The sequence below is a fragment of the Pituophis catenifer genome, unplaced genomic scaffold (assembly GCF_029215685.1).
Source record: "Pituophis catenifer annectens isolate HBS135680 unplaced genomic scaffold, rPitCat1.0.hap2 SCAF_3, whole genome shotgun sequence".
Classification (NCBI taxonomy): Eukaryota; Metazoa; Chordata; class Lepidosauria; order Squamata; family Colubridae; genus Pituophis; species Pituophis catenifer.
In genome coordinates, this window is record NW_027256883.1 from 12,584,820 (window position 1) to 12,604,726 (window position 19,907).

General features: G+C 41.7%; 1 protein-coding gene across 3 annotated transcripts in view; it reads left to right on the top strand.

Annotated features, from left to right (window-relative positions):
* ASAP1 (ArfGAP with SH3 domain, ankyrin repeat and PH domain 1) overlaps nucleotides 1–15,804 on the top strand; it is a 150,853-nt gene extending 135,049 nt beyond the window's left edge. For all 3 annotated transcript variants that reach the window (XM_070940329.1, XM_070940330.1, XM_070940328.1), the window contains 5 exons: nucleotides 1,682–1,748; nucleotides 4,015–4,073; nucleotides 6,098–6,549; nucleotides 11,019–11,141; nucleotides 12,708–15,804. In XM_070940329.1, the coding sequence (XP_070796430.1) occupies nucleotides 1,682–1,748; nucleotides 4,015–4,073; nucleotides 6,098–6,549; nucleotides 11,019–11,141; nucleotides 12,708–12,782 (776 nt within the window). In that variant the 3' untranslated portion in view covers nucleotides 12,783–15,804. The remainder of the gene's footprint in view (nucleotides 1–1,681; nucleotides 1,749–4,014; nucleotides 4,074–6,097; nucleotides 6,550–11,018; nucleotides 11,142–12,707) is intronic.
* The last annotated feature ends 4,103 nt before the right edge of the window (nucleotides 15,805–19,907 follow it).

Below are 19,907 nucleotides of genomic sequence, written 5' to 3' on the forward strand. Positions count from 1 at the left end.
GAGATATAGATAGATCAATTGATAGATAAGATAAATATGATAGATAGATAGATAGATAGAGAGAGAGAGAGAGAGAGAGAGAGAGAGATGATTGATAGATATTGTGTTTCCCCAAAAATAAGACCAAACCAGAAAATAAGCCCTACCCCAAAAATAAGCCCCAGTTAAGATCGTCAGCCAGACAGACACATTTCACTGTATTTTCCCGAAAATAAGCCCTAATGTGTCTTTTGGAGCAAACATTAATATAAGACCCGGTCTTATTTTTGGGGAAACACGAGAGATGATAGAGATAGAGATACAAAGATAGAGACATGATAGACAGACTCTGAGATGCAGTCAGTGTTGAATGATGTAGATCTGGGGTGTCAAACTGGCGGCCCGCAGGCCAGATGTGTCATGCGCAGGCCCCATCCACCTCAGCTCCACGAAGGGGAAAAAAGGGAAGTCACGTAACGGCAACGTGATGCCATGAGTTTGACACCTGTGATGTAGATGAAATACAATTAGGTTGAATTGAGTGTTTCATTTTGAATATTCTTTCGTCATTAGCAGTCTGATTTTTATTGTCTCAAATTACAGATAGTCCTCAATTTACAACCATTTTTTTAAGTAACCGTTCCAAGTTACAGCGGCACTAAAAAAAAAAGTGACTTATGACTGTCTTTCACATTTATGTTTGTATATACAAACATACAATTATAATTGTATAAACAATTTTTATGATTGTTGTAGCCTCCTCACAGTTACATGATCAAAATTCTGACACTTGGCAAACGGTTCATACTTACGACATTTGCAATTGTCCCAGGGTCATGTAATCCCCCTTTTGCAACCTTCTGGCAAGCAAAGTCTATGGGGAAGCCAGATTCACTTACCAACCGGATTATTAATTTAACAACTGCAGATTCACTTAACATCTGTGACAAGAAAACTTGTAAAAAGGGGCCATAACTCCCTTAAACTGTCTTACTTGACAACATAAATGTTGGGTTCAATTGTCGTAAGTCGAGGACTACCTATAATGTGTTGGAAAGCAATGCATCTTTTGCTTTAAATCATTATAGATAAGAATATATATGCAAGCACATGGATGGAACATTTTATCCCATGTGGTGGCAATGCCCCAAAGCAAAAAAAAATATTGGGAACAGATAAGGAGATGGCTGCAGGAGATAACAGGAGAAAAAATTGAATTCAAAGCTGAATTGTTTTTATTAGGAACGATTAACAGAAAGATCAAGAAGCAACTCCAATACATTATTCTACACATAGTAACAACAGTGAGAATTGTCTATGCTCAATGTTGGAAACTAGAAAATATACCAGCCAATGAGATTATTATATACAAGATACTAGAATGTGCTGAGATGCATAGACTCATATTAGAAATGAAAGGCAAGGAAGAAGCAGAATTTTATGAGGGGTGAGATAAGTGGTATAACTGGTTAGAACAGAGAAACAAAAATGTATAGGAATAAATGTAAACACCTGTAAGAGACATATGACACAGTACTGTTAAAAATGTTTATTGTTATGTAAATTGAAAATTAAAAATTAAAATTAAAAAAAAAAAGAATGTATATCCAAATCTTTATACTAGGTCTACTACGGATTCTATTCATTTAAAGTCATAGCTGCTACATTTAAAATATTTAATGTTCAATATTCTTACTTTTAGGTAATGATCTGGGTCCACCAGCCACCAAAACGGCAAATAAGTTTGAAGGGATGTCTCAACAGTCAAGGTGAGATATTTATGTGTTGATGTTACTTTTTATACTTAACTGTCATCACACAAACTGTGTAAAAGTAGATACAATTTTCATATTGTGAAGGTTTTTATATACACACCTACAAACACACAACAGCCATGCATTCCTATCCCCTTTTTCTTAGCTTCTTCTAGCCATTGCACAGTTTGCCTTCAACTGTAGTCCTTGATTTAACAACCATTTGTTTAATGATGGCTCATACTTCCACTTGGAAAAAGTGGTTTAAATTGTTGCACCATCAGAGGTGGTATTCAGCCGGTATTCGAGCGAACCAGTAGTGGCGACTGTGGGTGGGGGCATCTTTATGCTGCCCATCTGCCCCGGCGTAAAGACGCCCTATTTAGCCACGTTTTCGAGGCCGGGCAAATGCGCAGAAGGCGCGTGAGTGCACAAAGCAAACCGGAGGTAAGCATTTCCAAAACCCACCACTGTGCATCATCCCCGCAGTCGCACCGCAATCAGTCGCGGCAACCAACCCACATTTACAAAGTTTGCAGTGTCTTGTGGTCTCACGATCGGAGTTTGTGACCTTCCTTAAGTGACTTCCGACAAGCGAAGTCAATCGGAGAAGCTGGATTACCTTAAAGACCGCATGGTTTGCTTAGTAAGCGCGGTAAAAATGATAATAAATGACACTGTTAAGATTTTCAGTCTGAAAATGTTTACCTTGGCCATACTGATGGATGCATCTATTCCAAATATGAGACTTTTTTTTAAAAAAAAATTCTTTTTAATTTCAAGTTTTTTATTTTATATTATTTATATATATCAATGCGTGATTAGTGTGATACCTATGTATCATACATTTTAATACAAATATAGTATTATTACTCATAGTTATTACATTTCATTGTTTCATATTGTTTAAACATACCTAATAATATATATGTACTACCCTGTTTCCCCGAAAATAAGACATCCCCTGATAATAAGCCCTCCCTGAAAATATTTAAACGCAGAGCTGGAAATCAGGTAAGATGGCAAGAGGAGCCCCATCTTGCTCCACGTGCCCCAAAATAATAATAAGACCTCCCTGAAAAAAAGACCAAATTCTTAATTTGGGTTTCGAAAAAATATAAGACAGGGTCTTATTTTCAGGGAAACACGGTATTATTCCCCTCTTATTTTTATCTCTATTTTAACTTTGTTTTCCCATGTCACCGTAATATTCAAAGACGTTTTCTTTTCTACCTTCCATCTTTCACCTGCTTTGTTATTCATATTTCCCTTATTTAGCTCTTCACATCTATTTATATTAAAGTTTCATCCTTCATTCTTTCATTGTTCAGTGTTTCAATGTGCACTTCTAGTACCAATCAACAATCATTTAAACATATAGAATAAATCTATTCATGTTCTTTCCAATCATCCAAGCCGTGTAATTCTACTATTAATACACATGCTTACATTAAAATATATTTTAATGGCTTTTTAAAAATAATAATAATAATTATTATTATTATATACACAAAAATGACAGTATACACAGCAAACGAGATAACCATGCTGGATTATTGTTGTTGTTGTTATTTATTCATTAAATATGAAACTAAGTCAACTGAACATTCAAAAAGGCATCACAAATACCATTGACTGGTGCTAATGGTTGATACAGGTTGCTGTATCGACTCTGGCATCTCCTGGTACCGCAATGTCAATAAATTGTACGTTTCGGCTTTCGACAACTGTGATATCTGGCGTGTTGTGTTCCAAGTGACGATCCGTCTGTATTCGAAAGTCCCACAAGATCTTCACCTTCTCATTGTCTATAACTTTTTCCACTTTATGTTCCCATGACTTTTTGGATACAGGAAAGTCGTATTTTTTACATAATGACCAGTGGACTAATTTAACAACTCGGTTGTGTCTAGCTTTGTAATCAGTTTGTGCAACTTTGCTGCATTCACATATTAAATGAATATGTGAATGCATAATATTATTATTATTATTATTATTATTATTATTATTATTTAATCTTTGGTGAGATTCACAGCCTTTGAGGCTGGTTAATAGCTCAGCAGCTCGAGTCCTAACCAAGGACCTAGGAACTGTTAAGGTATCGTCGGAGGATGTAAACTGTTCCGAGTAAGGTGATTTTTTGTAGAGTCAAAATGTTCAAGTCCGGTAAATTTAGAATTTCTAAATAGCGGGGTAGCCCTTTGGGTATTGATGATGATGATGATGATGATGATGATGATGATGATGATTGAATTTAATCCCTTGTGTATTTCTTCATCAGCACCGGGACTGCTAAGACTGCCCTGGGCCCAAGAGTGCTTCCCAAACTACCTCAAAAAGGTAAGGCTGATCATGAAACAAGCTAAGCAGGGTCAGACAAGGTTAGTCTTGGAATGGGAAACTGCAAGATTATCCCAGGGCTGTAAGTTCAATGAGAAGAGAACCTGGGGTGGGGGTGGGGGTGGCGGGAATACCATGAAAGAACTTCATTATTAAGAACTGTCGAAGTTGACTCAAGGGGGATTTTGTTTGAGCATGTATTATGCTGAATGGTTTTCATTTATAAAAAAAAAAAGCCCTCAACAATCTAAGGTAGGATAGTGAATGAATGTAGGAGACCTATAAAGTCTGCCTTTGAGAGGGAGGGAGGGAGAGAGAGAGGCATAGAATTGCATTGAAAGATAGTTTGAAATAACTATCAACTATCAGAGGTGGGATTCAGCCGGTTCGGACTGGTTCAGGTGAACCGGATGCTAATTTTACATCTGGTTCGCCAAACGGGTAGTTGCAAGGACTGGCTGGCCCCACCCACCCCACCCTGCCCTCCCCCTCCCAGGAGTCTCCACGCAGCCCATTTTGGATGCCAGGTAAGTGCAGCGCCTGCACAGAGGCTCTGGGAAGATGAAAAACAGGCCTTCCGGAAGTCTGAAAACAGATCTGTTTCCGGCCTCCGGTGCCCAGGGGAGGTCGTTTTCACCCTCCTGGAGGCTTGAAAAAAACCTCTGGAGCTTGGGGAGGGCGAAAAGCGCCCCCCCCCACTCCTCCCTGTGGTGCAGGAGGCCGAGTTGGCCACACCCACCATGGCCACGCCCACCCAGCAACTAGGCAGAGAACCGGTTGCTACAATTTTTAAATCCCACCCCTGAATAAAACTATCTTGCAATCTGCTCTCCAATAATTCAACTATTTTAAGAGCCAGTGGGTAGGAATGCAACTAGTAGAATTTTGCCTTAAATTCTCTTTACGTTCTCTCTTTAAATTCTCTCAGTTAAGAGACTAAAAGTTTCATGCGACCAAGGCTTAATTTAAGGGCGACTGCTAAAGATCCATTTTGAAACCTTCTTTTTAACCGCCCCCCCCCCCTTTTTTTTAACCTTCCATAGTTTTTGGTTGGTAAGTTTTTGTGGTGTGAAGTAATCCTTCCTCCCTTCTTCCCAGAGACGCTTTCCCAAAAGGCAACTGGGATTTTCTTTCTTTTCTTCTTCTGAAAATGTTTTGCTTCCTCGTCCAAGAAGTTTCTTCGGTTTCTAAGAAGCTTCTTGGATGAGAAAGCAAAATGTTTTCAAAGAAAAGAAAAAAAAAAGAAACTACCAAGAAAATCCATTTGCCTTTTGGAAATAAAAACACCTTTGAGACAACCACGACCTGGATTATTGAGAATCTCCATAGACATTTCTCTCTTTTTATATACCTTTGCAAGAAAATAAATAAATAAAACATTGTGCTGTAAAAAAAAGAAAGGATAAACAAAAGAACCTGGCCTGGTGGCTCAGCAGACTGAAAGCATTGTGATTAACACCAGCTGTCTGCAATTACTGTAAGTTCGAATCTCTCCAAGGCTCAAGGTTGACTCAGCCTTCCATCCTTTCTAAGGTAGGTGAAATGAGGACCCAGTTTGTGGGGGCAATAAGCTGACTTTGTATAAATATACAAAAGTATGAAGGCTATTGCTTAACGCATTGTAAGCCGGCCTGAGTCTCCGGAGAAGGGCGGCATATAAATCAAATTAAAAAAAAAACCAAACCATAGACATTTCTCTCTTTTTATATATCTTTGCAAGAAAAAATTAATAAATAAAACATTGTGCTGTAGAAAGAAGAAAGGATAAACAAAAGAACCACAGGTGTTCCTTCTCTTACCCCTCCTCCCCGTATATATTACATTTGGGCTTTTGAGATTGCATGCTTACCATTTCTTCTTCTGCTGTCAGTGGGTCCCACTATAAATCAATATATTCTGCTCAATAAGGTGGCAGTCGTAAAATTGCATTGGAGACAGGTGGGATTTGTTTTAACAAAAGCGGGAAGGAAACGAGAAAGGTTTCATCTGAAATTCTCACATCGTTTTTTTGCTTTCTGTTTCAGTGGCATTACGAAAAATAGAAACGATTCACCTTCCTTCACTAGACAAATCCAGCCACCACTCGGAAATCTTTCAAAAGTCGGCTTCTCTTTGTATCGATCTGCCCCAGAAGCCCCAGCCTGCAGATTTAGCCCCCAAACCAGGAGAATTACCCCCCAAACCCCAACTGGGGGACCTGCCCCCCAAACCCCAACTAGCCGACTTACCTCCGAAACCCCAAATGAAGGATCTCCCTCCAAAGCCACAACTAGGAGAAACGTTGGCAAAATCTCCTGGTGGGGAGCTATCCCCCAGATCTCAGCCTCCCGAGGCCAATCAGAAATCACCCAATATGGATCTTTCCCCAAAGATACAATCGAAAGAGATTGTCCAGAAACAAGCATCTGAAGACTCTGGAGATACAACCCCCGGATCAGCTGAAACCCCTGTGCCACTTCCTAGAAAAATAAACATGGTAGGTAGAATAGCTTCTGCTTTCGATGTTGTGGACCATGCAATGATGATGATGATGTCAATTCAGTCATGTCTAACTCTTAATGATTCTGTGGGTTAGGTCTCTCTTTGTCTTTTATTATTGCACTACTTCTGTGAATTGCTCTATACCCGTATTGGCATGTGTGCCCAAAGTGGCACGCGGAGCCATGTTGCCTGGCACACACAGCGTCACCCGTTCCTCTTCCGGGTTTCTGGCGTGCATGTGCACGCGATGATCGGCTGGCCCTTGTGTGTGCGGGAGTGCTGGAAACCAGAAGAGCTGGTCTTGTTGTGGTCCGCCAGCAGCCTGCGGACCTGGCAGTGGAGTCGGACAGTGAGGAGGCTGGGGAGGACAATGGGCCAGTCCTGGAGTCAGGGGAAGGCCCGGATGAGGGCTCTGCGTCGGAGGCAGAGATGGAGCCAGGGCTATCTGGGAGCGATGCGCGGATTCCAGAGCCTCCAGAGTCAGATATCAGAAAGGCAGAGGAACAGGAGGGGCCTGTTCCTAGTGCATGCACGAGAAGAGCTGCCGGAAGGCAAGAGAAGCTAAAGCAAAAAGGATGACTCGGGAGTAAGACCAATAGATGATTGGCCCCTCCCATAAGGCTTAAAAGACCAGCAATGGCTCTTGGGCTCTTAATCGGAAAACAACGTTGATAGATTTGTTTCTTGTCTTGCTGCATTTATTTCTTGTCGGCGTCTCCTGCTTCTGAACTTTTGCCAAGAAAAGCCTTTGGCAGGTTGCCAAAGTAGACCAAAGTTGGTGATAAGGCCGAAGCACTGTGTTATGAAGAATTTGGTTTGAATTAGCTTGGACTACACTGAGAATGAGTTAATTCTCAGCTGTTCTAATAAAATCTGTTTGTTTCGAACTGATTGTGTCTGATAATACCTACTTGGGTCTAGGTCACAACAGGTCTTCTGTTTTCCAGTGTGAGCATGCGTGCCGGTCAGCTGATGCCGTGCGGCAGTAATCGGAAGACTTGCTGGCCAGCACGCATGCATGTGCCGTAAACCAGACGTACATTTTCTGGTGCGTGCATGCTCCCTGGGCAGCTCCTCTTCCTGGTCGCGGGCCAGACATGCGCTCCCTTTTTGGCATTTGGTGCTGCGCGCACACGCGCAGGCTCCCTTTTCAGCACTCAGTGTCGAACTGGTTCGCCATCACTGTTCTATACTCTGGCTGGGGTCAGCTTTGATGGTGCCGTACAGCTAGTCCTTGACTTACAACCATTCATTTAGTGACCATTAGAAGTTACAACAGCACTGAAAAAAAGTGACACGACCGTTTTTCACACTTAACAACCATTGTAGCATTCCCCATGGTCAAGTGATTAAAATTCAGACACTTGGCAACTGGCTCATATTTATGACGGTCGTAATGTCCCGGGGTCATGTGATCCCTTTTTGTGACCTTCTGACAAACCAGGAAAACCAGGTTCACTTAACAACCCTGTTACTTACTTACTTTAACTGCTGCAGTGATTCACTTAACAACCATGGCAAGATAGGTCGTAAAATGGGGCAAAACTCACTTAACAACTGTCTCACTTAGTAACAGAACCATTATTGTCCTAAGGTGAGGACTAGTTGCAATCCTAAAACAAATAGGCAAACAGATGCTTAGCAGGACTAATTATTGTCCAGATTTGTATATCTCCAAGCACAGGTATGTTTAATTGGTTTAACACATTTATTGGCATCTGTGTGAATTCAGCGTTTCAGAAATACACCTGCACAACGTGATAAATTATACCTATAAAATGCGATGGTTTTGAGAGCAAGAAATCTTTAGGTTTCTAGATGATCAGAAAGGCAAGGATTGTTACCCGTTATCCCTGTTCCGAAAGAGACAATTACATCATCAAGTGGAAAGATTTTTCCAACTCCCTACTCACAAGAGGACCTGCCTCATCTCTGTGGCATAGAAACCTGCCCTAGATTTTCTGACTGCATCTGAATAGGCTCATTGGTCTTACAATTGGATCTATGACAAGTCCAGTTTTGGTCACCACACTATAAAAAAGATGTTGAGACTCTAGAAATAGAGTGCAGAGAAGAACAACCAATATGATTAGGAGATTGGAGGCTAAAACTTACGATGAACGGTTGCAGGAACTGGGCATGGCTATTCTGGTGAAGAGAAGGACCAGGGGAGACATGATAGTCGTCTTCGAATATTTGAGGGGCTGCCACAGAGAGGAAGGAGGGGGTCAAGCTATTTTCCAAAGCACCTGCAGGCCAGACAAGGAATAATGGATGGAAACTGACCAAGGAGAGATTCAACCTGGAAATAAGGAGAATTTTTCTGACAGAACAATCAACCAATGGAACAGACGTTGCCTTCAGAAGTTGTGGGAGCTTCATGACTGGAAGCTTTCAAGAAAAGACTGGACTGCCACTTGTCAGAAATGGTGTAGGATCTTCTGCTTGGACAGAGGAGTTGGACTAGATGACCTACAAGATCGCTTCCAACTCTGTTCATCTGTTAATTCCTCATGGCCAACTCGCTGTGGGCCAACTCGCTGCAAGACAAGAGTCACACTGATATTGCGGAAATGGAATAGAAATAGAAATAGAATCATTAAAGAAAGGATGTAAAAGGAAGGACAGAATGAAATGTGAATGGCAAAACTTAAAATATGCTTTTATTTATTTTAAATAATCAAATAGAATTGTTAAATTGTCCCACAGTGAGTTATCCTGTGGTGCATTGGCCGTGGCGAGTTGGCTATGATAGATTGTCCCATTCTGCTTACAATTAGTAACCTAAATCGCTAGAGATGTGCTATGTTCCTTCTTGCTTCAAACGCTCTACTATCATCCCAGTGCCGAAGAAGCCCATATTCAAGGAACTGAATAACTACAGACCAGTTGCTCTAACATCTGTAGGTATGAAAACCTTTGAAAGGCTAGTGCTGTTGCATTGAAAACCATAACGGATCTGCTGTTAGACCTCTTGCAACTTGCATACCGAGCAAATAGATTGACAGATGATGCTGTTAATATGGCTCTGCGCTACATCCTACAACATGTTGAAATCTCCAAAGACCTACGCAAGGGTCCTCTTTGTAGACTTTAGTTCAGCATTCAATACCATCATTCCAGACACTCTTCTAACTAAGCTAAACCAGCTAGCGGTACCTGAACACACCTCTAAGTGGATCATAAGCTTCCTAACAGATAGGAAGCAGCAGGTAAAGCTAAGGAGAATCGCATCAGATACCTGTACAATTAGCACAGGGGTCCCCCCAAGGCTGTGTGCTCTCTCCACTTCTCTTCTCTCTATATACCAATGACTACATCTCAAACAATCCATCTGTTAAACTACTGAAGTTCACAGATGACACCACAGTGATCGGTCTCATTCGAGACAATGATGAATCCGCATACAGATGAGAGGTTGAACAACTAGCCTCGTGGTGCGACCAGAACAATCTGGAACTGAACACACTCAAAACCGTAGAAATGGTGGTAGACTTTAGGAGAAACCCTCCCATACTACCACCTCTTACAATACTAGTCAACCCAGTATCAACAGTAGAGACCTTCAAATTTCTAGGTTCTACCATATCTCAAGACCTAAAATGGACACCTAACATCAAAAACATCATCAAAAAAGCACAACAAAGAATATTCTTTCTGCGCCAACTCAGAAAGCTCAAACTGCCCAAGGAGCTGCTGATCCAGTTCGACAGAGGAAACATTGAGTCTGTCATCTGCACCTCTATAACTGTCTGATTCGGTTCTGCAACCCAACAAGACAGACACAGACTTCAGAGGATCATTAGAACTGCAGAAAAAACAATTGCTACCAACCTGCCTTCCATTGAGGACCTGTATACTACACGAGTGAAAAAAAAAAGGGCTGTGAAATATTTACAGACCCCTCACATCCTGGACATAAACTGTTTCAACTCCTACCCTCAAAATGACACTATAGAGCACTACACACCAAAACAACTAGACGCAAGAAGAGTTTTTTCCCAAATGCCATCACTCTGCTAAATAAATAATTCCCTGAACACTGTCAAACTATTTACTAAATCTGCACTACTATTAATCTTCTCATAGTTCCTATCACCCATCTCCTCCCACTTATGAGTGTATGGCTGTAACCTTGTTGCTGGTATCCTTAAGATTTATATTCACTATTTCCCTATGACTATCATTAAGTGTTGTACCTTATGATTCTTGACGAATATATCTTTTATGTACACCTGAGAGCGTATGCACCAAGACAAATTCCTTATGTGTCCAATCACACTTGGCGAATAAAGAATTCTATTCTATTCTATTCTATTCTATTCTATTCTATTCTATTCTATTCTATTCTATTCTATTCTATTCTATTCTATTCTATTCTATTCTATTCTATTCTATTCTATTCTGATAACAATTTTTGTTCTGCCTTAGCTAAAATGGCACCTGTTTATTTTTGTTATTCAGGGAAAGAATAAAGTCAGGAGGGTGAAGACAATCTACGATTGCCAAGCCGATAACGACGATGAGCTTACATTTGTGGAAGGTGAAATTATAATCGTAACAGGAGAGGAGGATCAAGAGTGGTGGGTAAGTATTTTTTTTTCCTACTTTTAACAGTTAAATAAAACAAACTTTTGAGGATATAATACATAACAGTATACTAGATAGTCCTCATTAAACAGCAATAATTGAGACTGGAGTTTCCATCGCTAAGGGACATAGTCATAAAGTGCAACATCACATGATCACACTGCCCAGCGATGGGAATTCCGGCACTTTTGGCTGTTGTCATTAAATAAACCACAGTGGGTCATTAAGGGAGGATGTCACGTGATTGCCATTTTTTTTTTTTACCTCATGCCTGTTTTCCTATTGACTTAATTGTAGAAAGCTGTCAGGGGAGGTAAAAAATGAGAATCGCAAGACCGCACGGATACTGTGGTGTTGTTAAGTACAAGGCCTCATACAACTGTCATTGGCTGTTTTACATTATTGCATCTGGAAAAAGAAACCTAGGGTTTACATGGGCCCTGAAAATTTGACATGAACCCCATTATCAATATCTGTGGAGATTCTGAGTCATCCAGGTCATAGTTGTCCCAAAGATAGTTTTTTTTCAAGAGGCAACTGGACTTTCTTGGTTTTCTTTGAAGACTTGGTAGTACAGTTATTACTGTTATTAATACAGTACAGTTATTATACCTGTTACAGTTATTATACCTGTTATTAACACAGCTGCCTGCAATTTCTGCAGGTTCGAATCTTACCAGGCTCAAGGTCGACTCAGCCTTCCATCCTTTCTAAGGTAGGTGAAATGAGGACCCAGTTTGTGGGGGCAATAAGCTGACTTTGTATAAATATATACAAAAGTATGAAGGCTATTGCTTAACGCATTGTAAGCCGCCCTGAGTCTCCGGAGAAGGGCGGCATATAAATCAAATTAAAAAAAAAAAAAAAAAAAGACGTTTTGCTTCTCATCCAAGAAGCTTCTTCAGCTCTGGCTGGATGGTGAGGAATGGAAAGATTATATCCCTTGAAGACAGAAATGATCAGAAGCTTCTTGGATGAGAAGCGAAACGTCTTCAAAGAAAAAAGAAAGAAAATCCAGTTGCCTCCAGAAAAAGCACCTTTTTTTTTTTTTAATTTGATTTATATGCTGCCCTTCTCCGGACACTCAGGGCGGCTTACAATGCGTTAAGCAATAGCCTTCATACTTTTGTATATTTATACAAAGTCAGCTTATTGCCCCCACAAACTGGGTCCTCAATTTACCTACCTTAGAAAGGATGGAAGGCTGAGTCAACCTTGAGCCTGGTGAGGTTCGAACTTACAGTAATTGCAGACAGCTGGTGTTAATCACAATGCTATTAGTCTGCTGAGCCACCAGGCCCTTTGGGGCACCCATTATCCATACAATTTGTAATCTTGCCAGACCTTGTAAATTCCTGAACAGCTGTGGCAAGACAGGTTGTACAACGGGGCAAAATCCACTTGACAAACTTGTTCTCGCTTAGCAACAGAAATGTTGGGCTGAATTGTGGTCGTAAGTCGAGGACTACCTGTACACAACGGCGGACGCCTCTCAAACACTTCCTCCTTGCAAAAGTGCCTCCTGCCAAATTATGCCTCACACCCTCGGTTCTTTATTTGCAGATTGGCCACATCGAAGGAAAGCCGGAACGGAAAGGGGTCTTCCCCGTCTCCTTCGTCCACATTTTATCAGACTAACTCCAGCCAGAAATTTTGAGCATTGCACATCATTCCTGCAAAGTCAGGCTTTAAGCAAAAAGCAAGACAGCTGCTGCATCCCTGCAATTCTGTGCATAATTGTGGATATTGATGTATATATATATAACTGCTGTTAATGAGAAATCGGTCCTGCCCGTACGAAGGGCTCATCATACCTGTAATTGTATATAGAAGGTGTTCCTTTGCCATTGCCAGTATTATGGTCATTGTCGGAGCTGGCATGCCTTATTGGGTTGCTCAAGCCATTCTTGGCATCAAGCACTTAAAAAAAAAAATTGTCTGTGTGTATGAACTGCCAGCTTTCTAAATAAACCGTTAGTCCCGTTCACTCCCATTCAGCTGTACAGAATTTACCATCCCTAATAATACATCAGTATTCTTGGAAGTAGATAGCTAGCAGCCTTTCTCTTCCCCCACCAAAGGAACGGCTGATGTCCGTTGATGGCTACCCCACCTGCACCGTGGACAGCTTGTGAAATCCCCTTTCCTTGGTATTCATTTAGAAATATATATATGTGTGTACGTGTGTGTCTCCGATGTATCCATCCAACGAACGGAAATATGCACTAATGCTACAGGTACAACCGGTAGGATTTTTACGGTGCATAAGCCAACTGTTCATGTTTGTATTCTGTAACTTTGGTCTTTTACCTCACTGGGCTCCATCTCAAAAGTCTTCAATAAAAAATTATTCCGTCTCGCAAAGGAAACCATGCAAGATTCCTGGCTGTAGGGTTTTTTTTTCAGGGTCTCCGTATAAAAGTACATTCCTGCATGCATGGCTTCTTCATATCTCTGCTTATAGTCTCTGTTCAGGCAAACGAGCTTTGTCAGCTTTTGTCTCTTCGGTTTCAAGTAGGGCAGCTTCGGGGAGTGATCTCTTTTACCACCCCGAATCGAAATATCAGCTGATCGGAGTTTTAGCTGGCGAGCTAATTGGTTCATTAAGCTATGGGGAGATTTCAAACCTTCCTTCCACCGAAGCCGTACCGTATTCGAGTCACAGTATCGTTCTCGTATTACTGCCTGGAGAAATCAAAATCATTATCGAAACAATTTTTTTTTAAAAAAAATACCCTTTCCTGAAAAATAGCAGCTGTGAAGAGAAGCCATGAGAACATCTGGAAGTAGTTTTCTTTCCTGAATTGAAGAGTGCCAAGAGTCTGGCCGCCACAAAGTTTAATAATAATAATAATATAGGGAGGACCTGTTTGGACATGTGATTATTAGACTGCTAAAATATCATGACTGCAGCTTCAATTCATTCGTTTTTTTTTTCTAATCAAGGTAGTAAGGACATATTCCTTTCAGCTACATATTTATTTGTTAAGATTGTGCATGCTTCAGACACGGGTTGGGAGAAGGCTTTGGGCTTTTGCACAATGGCCACAGCTCTCTGCTACACAATCAGGTTGTCTCTGAGATTTCCGCAAGACCCTGAAAGAAAAGTGCCACTCCTTGCAATTTAAGGAGCTGGTCCCTTAAAGCGACAGTACATTATTGATGATGATGATTTTTACAAATTTGCATGGAAGCCTACAAAAGATGTCTGATAAACAGCAGAGAATTGCTGGGCCAAAGGATTTATGCCTAAACATTTTCAGAACAGATAAATATGGCTTTTGGGAGGGAGAAATGGGTAGAGCTAGTGTGTCGTATCACATTTTGCCGTTTCACTGGGCAGAAACTGGTTAAAAAAAAAGCTACTTTGCCAAAAGACCAAGTTTCATTTCCTCCAGAGCAGTCTGTTGAAATTCCATCTCAAAACAATGCATTTCACTCCAAGCACGAGCTCCAATTAATTGCACGTTAAATCAAATAAACATTAAGAGTTTTACAAATCATCCATAGCCAAAGCCATATGGGCTTATTTATTTATTTTTTAAAACAATGTTTATTTGAGTGGTTAACATGCAAAAAAACCCACAATCAGTTTAAGAACTCAACATAAAAGAAAGCAAAGCAATTATTTAGCTCTTATTGGAATGTGGCTTTTCAAAGCATTGCTTCTTCCAGGTCACGGACGTTTTTTGTTCAAAGGTATCAGATGAATGAGTGAGCCTGCTTGCTAATGTCAGTGTTTTTAATAAAGTAAATTAAATTAAGTTTAATAAACTTAATGCTGTTTATACAAACGCTAGAACAAGAACAAGTTAGCACTCCATATTGCTCGTTAAATGTCCTTCCAGTCCATTAAAGGGGAAAACTCATCCACTTTCTCAATTGTCTTTTAAAACAAACTCAAAATCCATGTTTAAAAAAAAAAAAGAAGATAAAAGCAAACCTATAAAGATGTGTAAAATGATGTAGAGTCAAATGTCTATTATTTTGTAAGCTTTTTGAAGTAGCATATGGATTTTTTAAAATAAAATTTGAGTTCCATCCGGAACCCAAGAGCTGACTTCTTTGATTTAGAATCCATATAGGATAATTAAGATGCAATGTATGATATATATAAGGCTGAGTTTTAAGTACAAGGTTCTATTTAAACTCTAGGGCCACTTATCTGCAATTTTGTACATTTCATGATATATTTGGAAAGCTTGCTTGCTTTTTGAGTTTTGTTTTGGTCTTTTTTTCCCCCAGGGAGGGAAGTATGTTCTGGAAAATGATGTGTTATCTTACTGTTGAACAGCAATTGCTATTTATTTTTTTATGACATACTGCAACCACCTGTAGAAGAAAAAAAAATCTTATCGTACTCTAGATCAGGAGTCTCCAACCTTGGCAACTTGAAGCCTGGCGGACTTCAACTCCCAGAATTCCCCAGCCAGCTTTGCTGGCTGGGGAATTCTGGGAGTTGAAGTCCGCAGGCTTCAAGTTGCCAAGGTTGGAGGCCCCTGCTCTAGATGATACTGAAATCTCCCTTGAATGTTACACTCCTCCTCCATCAGTACACTTGTTTCCTTTATGTGTTTAATGTGACCGTTTGAGTACTGTATGTGTTAATTTCTACTTTTTTAATATTTAAAATTGCTTTTAAATAAATGTATTCCGTTGATTCCAGACCTCTCAATGGCCTTTTTAATCAACCGGATCTTTCTGCGGTCAGAAATAGATAAGGAATTAAGTCACAATAGAATACGTCTGCGTGTGGCTTCCGAGTACAAATAACAGAATAAGAAACATCGGAAGGGACTTTGGAGGTCATCTAGTCCAACCCCTTGCTCAAGCAGGAGATCCTATACCGGGTGTCAGCAACCTGCAGCTCCGGAGCCACATGCAGCTCTTTGGGCCCTCTGCTGTGGCTCCCTGTTGGGTGATCCCACCATTTGCTGGCCCCAACTCTCACCTTCCCCCACCAGTCACTCCTCACCTGGCCTGAGAAAGTAAGGGCGATGGCGGGAGATGGAGAAGCGGCCAGGGCAGAGACAGAGAGATACAGAGAGGGGGGGGAGAGAGAGAGATACAGAGAGGGGGAGAGAGAGAGAGATACAGAGAGATGGGGGGAGAGAGAGAGATACAGAGAGGGAGGGAGAGAGAGATGTCAAAAGGGTTTTGTGGTTCCCGGTGTTTTTTAACAACCTGTTCTCTGTCCTAATGACCGACTGGGTAGGCGTGGCCAGGGAGGTCATGTGACTGGTGGAAGTGAGTGATGTCGAGTTGGCCACGCCCACCCAGGTTTTGTGGCTCCCGGTGTTTTCTTTTCTGTGGGAAACGGGTCCAAATGGCTCTTGGAGTGCTTAAGGTTGCAGACCCCCGCCCTATACAATTTCACACAAGTGGTTGTACTGTCTCTTCTTAAAAGCCTCCAGTGATAAGGAGCACCCACAACTTCTGGAGGAAAGCTGTTCTATTGGTTAATTATCCTCACTGTTAGGAAGTTTCTCCTTAATTCCAGGTTGCTTCCCTCCTTGATTAGTTTCCATCCATTGTTTCTTGTCTCGCCTTCTGGTGCTTTGGGAAATCATTTAACCCACTCTTCTTTGTGGGAGCAGCTTCTTTGTAGATTCGAATCTTTTTTTTTTTTAACATCTGGCAACTGCCTGAACTAATCTTTGTAGTTTTCTTGACAAGATTTTTTTTTTTGAGGGGGGTTGGGGGTAGGAAGACTAGCTTACCATTGTTTCCTTCTAGGGTTAAGAGAAAGTGACTGGCCAAAGATCCACCCAGCTGGCTTTGTGCCTCACACACAGGACTAGAATCCTTAGCCTCACAGCTTCTAGACTAGAGCCTGCCACTTTTACGCTAACCAAACTGGCTCTGCAAGTATAATATTTGTTTATTATTTGCACGCTCCCGTTTCAGAAGGCCTGACGAGCAAGATTGTCAAAATAAACCTGCCCAAAATATAAGCAAAGCCGGCAACATCAAAATAATAAACAGAAAATACGCAAAGGGGAAACGTTTGCCATAATCTAACCTTCGCTCACAACATGCTCTCCCTTCCTGGGCTAAATGGATCCACCAAATCTTAACTCTGGATCGTAAGGAACAGTTACAGACCTCTGTGGGGAATAACAGAACGACAGAGTTGGAAGGGACTTTGGAGGACTTCTAGTCCAACTCCCTGCTCAAGCAGGAGACAGTTTACCGTTCCAGAAAAGCGGCTGCGTCCAGTCTTCTTCTTAAAAGCCTCCAGTGATGGGGCACTCACAACTTTTGAAGGCAAGTCGTTCCACTCGGTTCTGGAGAACCGGTAGCGGAAATTTTGAGTAGTTCGGAAAACCGGCAAATACCACCTCTGGCTGGTCCCAGAGTGGGGTGGGAATGGAGATTTTGCAATATCCTTCCTCTTGAGTGGGGGGGGGAAATGAAGATTTTGCAGTATCCTTCCCTTGCCACGCCCACCAAGCTACGCCCACCAAGCCATACCACGCCCACCAAGTCACGCCTGCAGAACCAGTAGTAAAAAAAATTGAATTTCACCACTGGTCTGGTTGGTAAAGTAAAGTCTGGTTGGTCAGTAAAGTTTATAAAAATAATGTAAAATAATGTCCCAGGAGTTTCTTGTTCTGGATTCGCCAACTGGACAACTGACAGATGTGTTTTGTGATTACTGCATTAGAGAATACTGAGAGGTTCTGCAGAATCAATATGAACATATTTTATTTTCATACACCCCCCCCCCCCCAATCCCTTCCTACAACCTCCAGAAACATTTGGATGGGTATGTCAGATCTTAATGCAATTTAAAGGAACCTTGGTGGCAGAGCAGACTAAAAGCACTGTTAAGTAACACCAGCTGCCTGCAATTACTGCAAGTTCCAATCTCACCAGGCTCAAGGTTGACTCAGCCTTCCATCCTTTCGAGGTAGGTAAAATGAGGACCCGGATTGTGGGGGCAATAAGATGACTTTGTATAAAAAAAAAAAAAGAACACCGCTTAGGGGGGACCGAAAGCCTACTAAGCAGATATATACAAAAGTATGAAGGCTATTGCTTAACGCATTGTAAGCCGCCCTGAATCTCCGGAGAAGGGCGGCATATAAATTGAACCAATAAATAAATAAATAAATAAATAAATAAATAAATAAATAAATAAATAAATAAATAAATAGCTTTTTTTCAATCATATGGCAACATATGAGTGAATCTCTTGGTTTGGGTGTAATGAAGGTAAATAAATCTAACAATTTCGTGAGAGAGAAAGGAAAGTCTTTTTTCGGGTGGGGGGTGGGAGAGAGCAAAAAGCATCACTAAGAATACCTGTTTTGTTTGAAGATTTTGATTTCAAAAGCTCGTTAGGAGCACTAAAGGTAAAGGTGAAGGTTCCCCTCACACATATGTGCTAGTTGTTCCCGACTCTAGGGGGCGGTGCTCATCTCCGTTTCAAAGCCGAAGAGCCAGCGCTGTCCGAAGACGTCTCCGTGGTCATGTGGCTGGCATGACTAAACACCAAAGGCGCACGGAACGCTGTTACCTTCCCACCAAAGGTGGCCCCTATTTTTCTATTTGCATTTTTTACCTGCTTTCGAACTGCTAGGTTGGCAGAAGCTGGGACAAGGAACGGGAGCTCACCCCATTATGAGGCACTAGGGATTCGAACCACTGAACTGCCGACCTTTCAAATGACAAGCTCAACGTCTTACCCACTGAGCCACCGCGTCCTCTCGTTAGGAGCACTAGAGGGCAGCAAAGAGTACCAGGACTTTGGCCCTCTAGTGGTCATCTGTAGTCTTGCAAGGTAGATCCGATATCCCCAATGCTAGAAATAGCATTCACATTGCATGTTTCATCAGATCAATTAAAAACCCAACTTTGATTGACGCTAACCTCAGCGCGCTGACCGAGGGATCCTGGGAATTGAAGTCCACCGTCTTTAAGTTGCCAAGGTTTAAAAACACTGGTCTAGAACAATGCTTGGATTAATTCAGTTGGCTAACGTCTCCGGATCTTTATACAACTCTCTCCCTCTGCTAGCCTCATACAACAGCAGCCCCCAACCTTTTGAGCACCAGGGACCGGTTCTGTGGAGGCAGGTTTTCCCGTGGACCGGAGGGGCCGTGGTTTCGGGTGCTGCCCACATCCCACAGATGTGGCTTTGCTTGTTTGCCCGGCCCGGTTTCTGCCTGGTGGCCAGTCCACGGATCAGGGTTGTCATACAACATACCTACCCATATTACTTCAGGTCTCCTAAACCAGGGGTCCCCAACCTTGGCAACTTTAAACCATGGCGGACTTCAACTCCCAGAATTCCCCAGCCAGCTGCTGGCTGGGGAATTCTGGGAGTTGAAGTCCGCCATGGCTTAAAGTTGCCAAGGTTGGGGACCCCGGTCTTAAACCACATACGAAGTAGAGCTCATTCTAATCTTGGCCCCCTATTTCGGATTGTCACGTGGGGTGAGCTGAGCCCCTCGGAACCAACGTCTTGCCAAAACTCATCCAAAACAACAATAAAAACAACAACAACAAAATGGTCGCCTGCAACCTCGCAACCCGTTTGGCGCCTGGTGCAAAAACTTTCGCGGCACCTCGCACTGCTAGATGTCCATCTGCAGGGACTCCAATCCTGCAAGCGTCTCTCCAGATTTGGTTCCCTCCTCTACTAAAATAAAAAATAAAAAACACGGTTTACCTGGCGTTTTTGCAAAGAGGATAAGTGGAACCTAAACTATGGGGGAGGGTAGCTAAGCTATGGGAGGGGGAGTTCTTTCTTTCTGT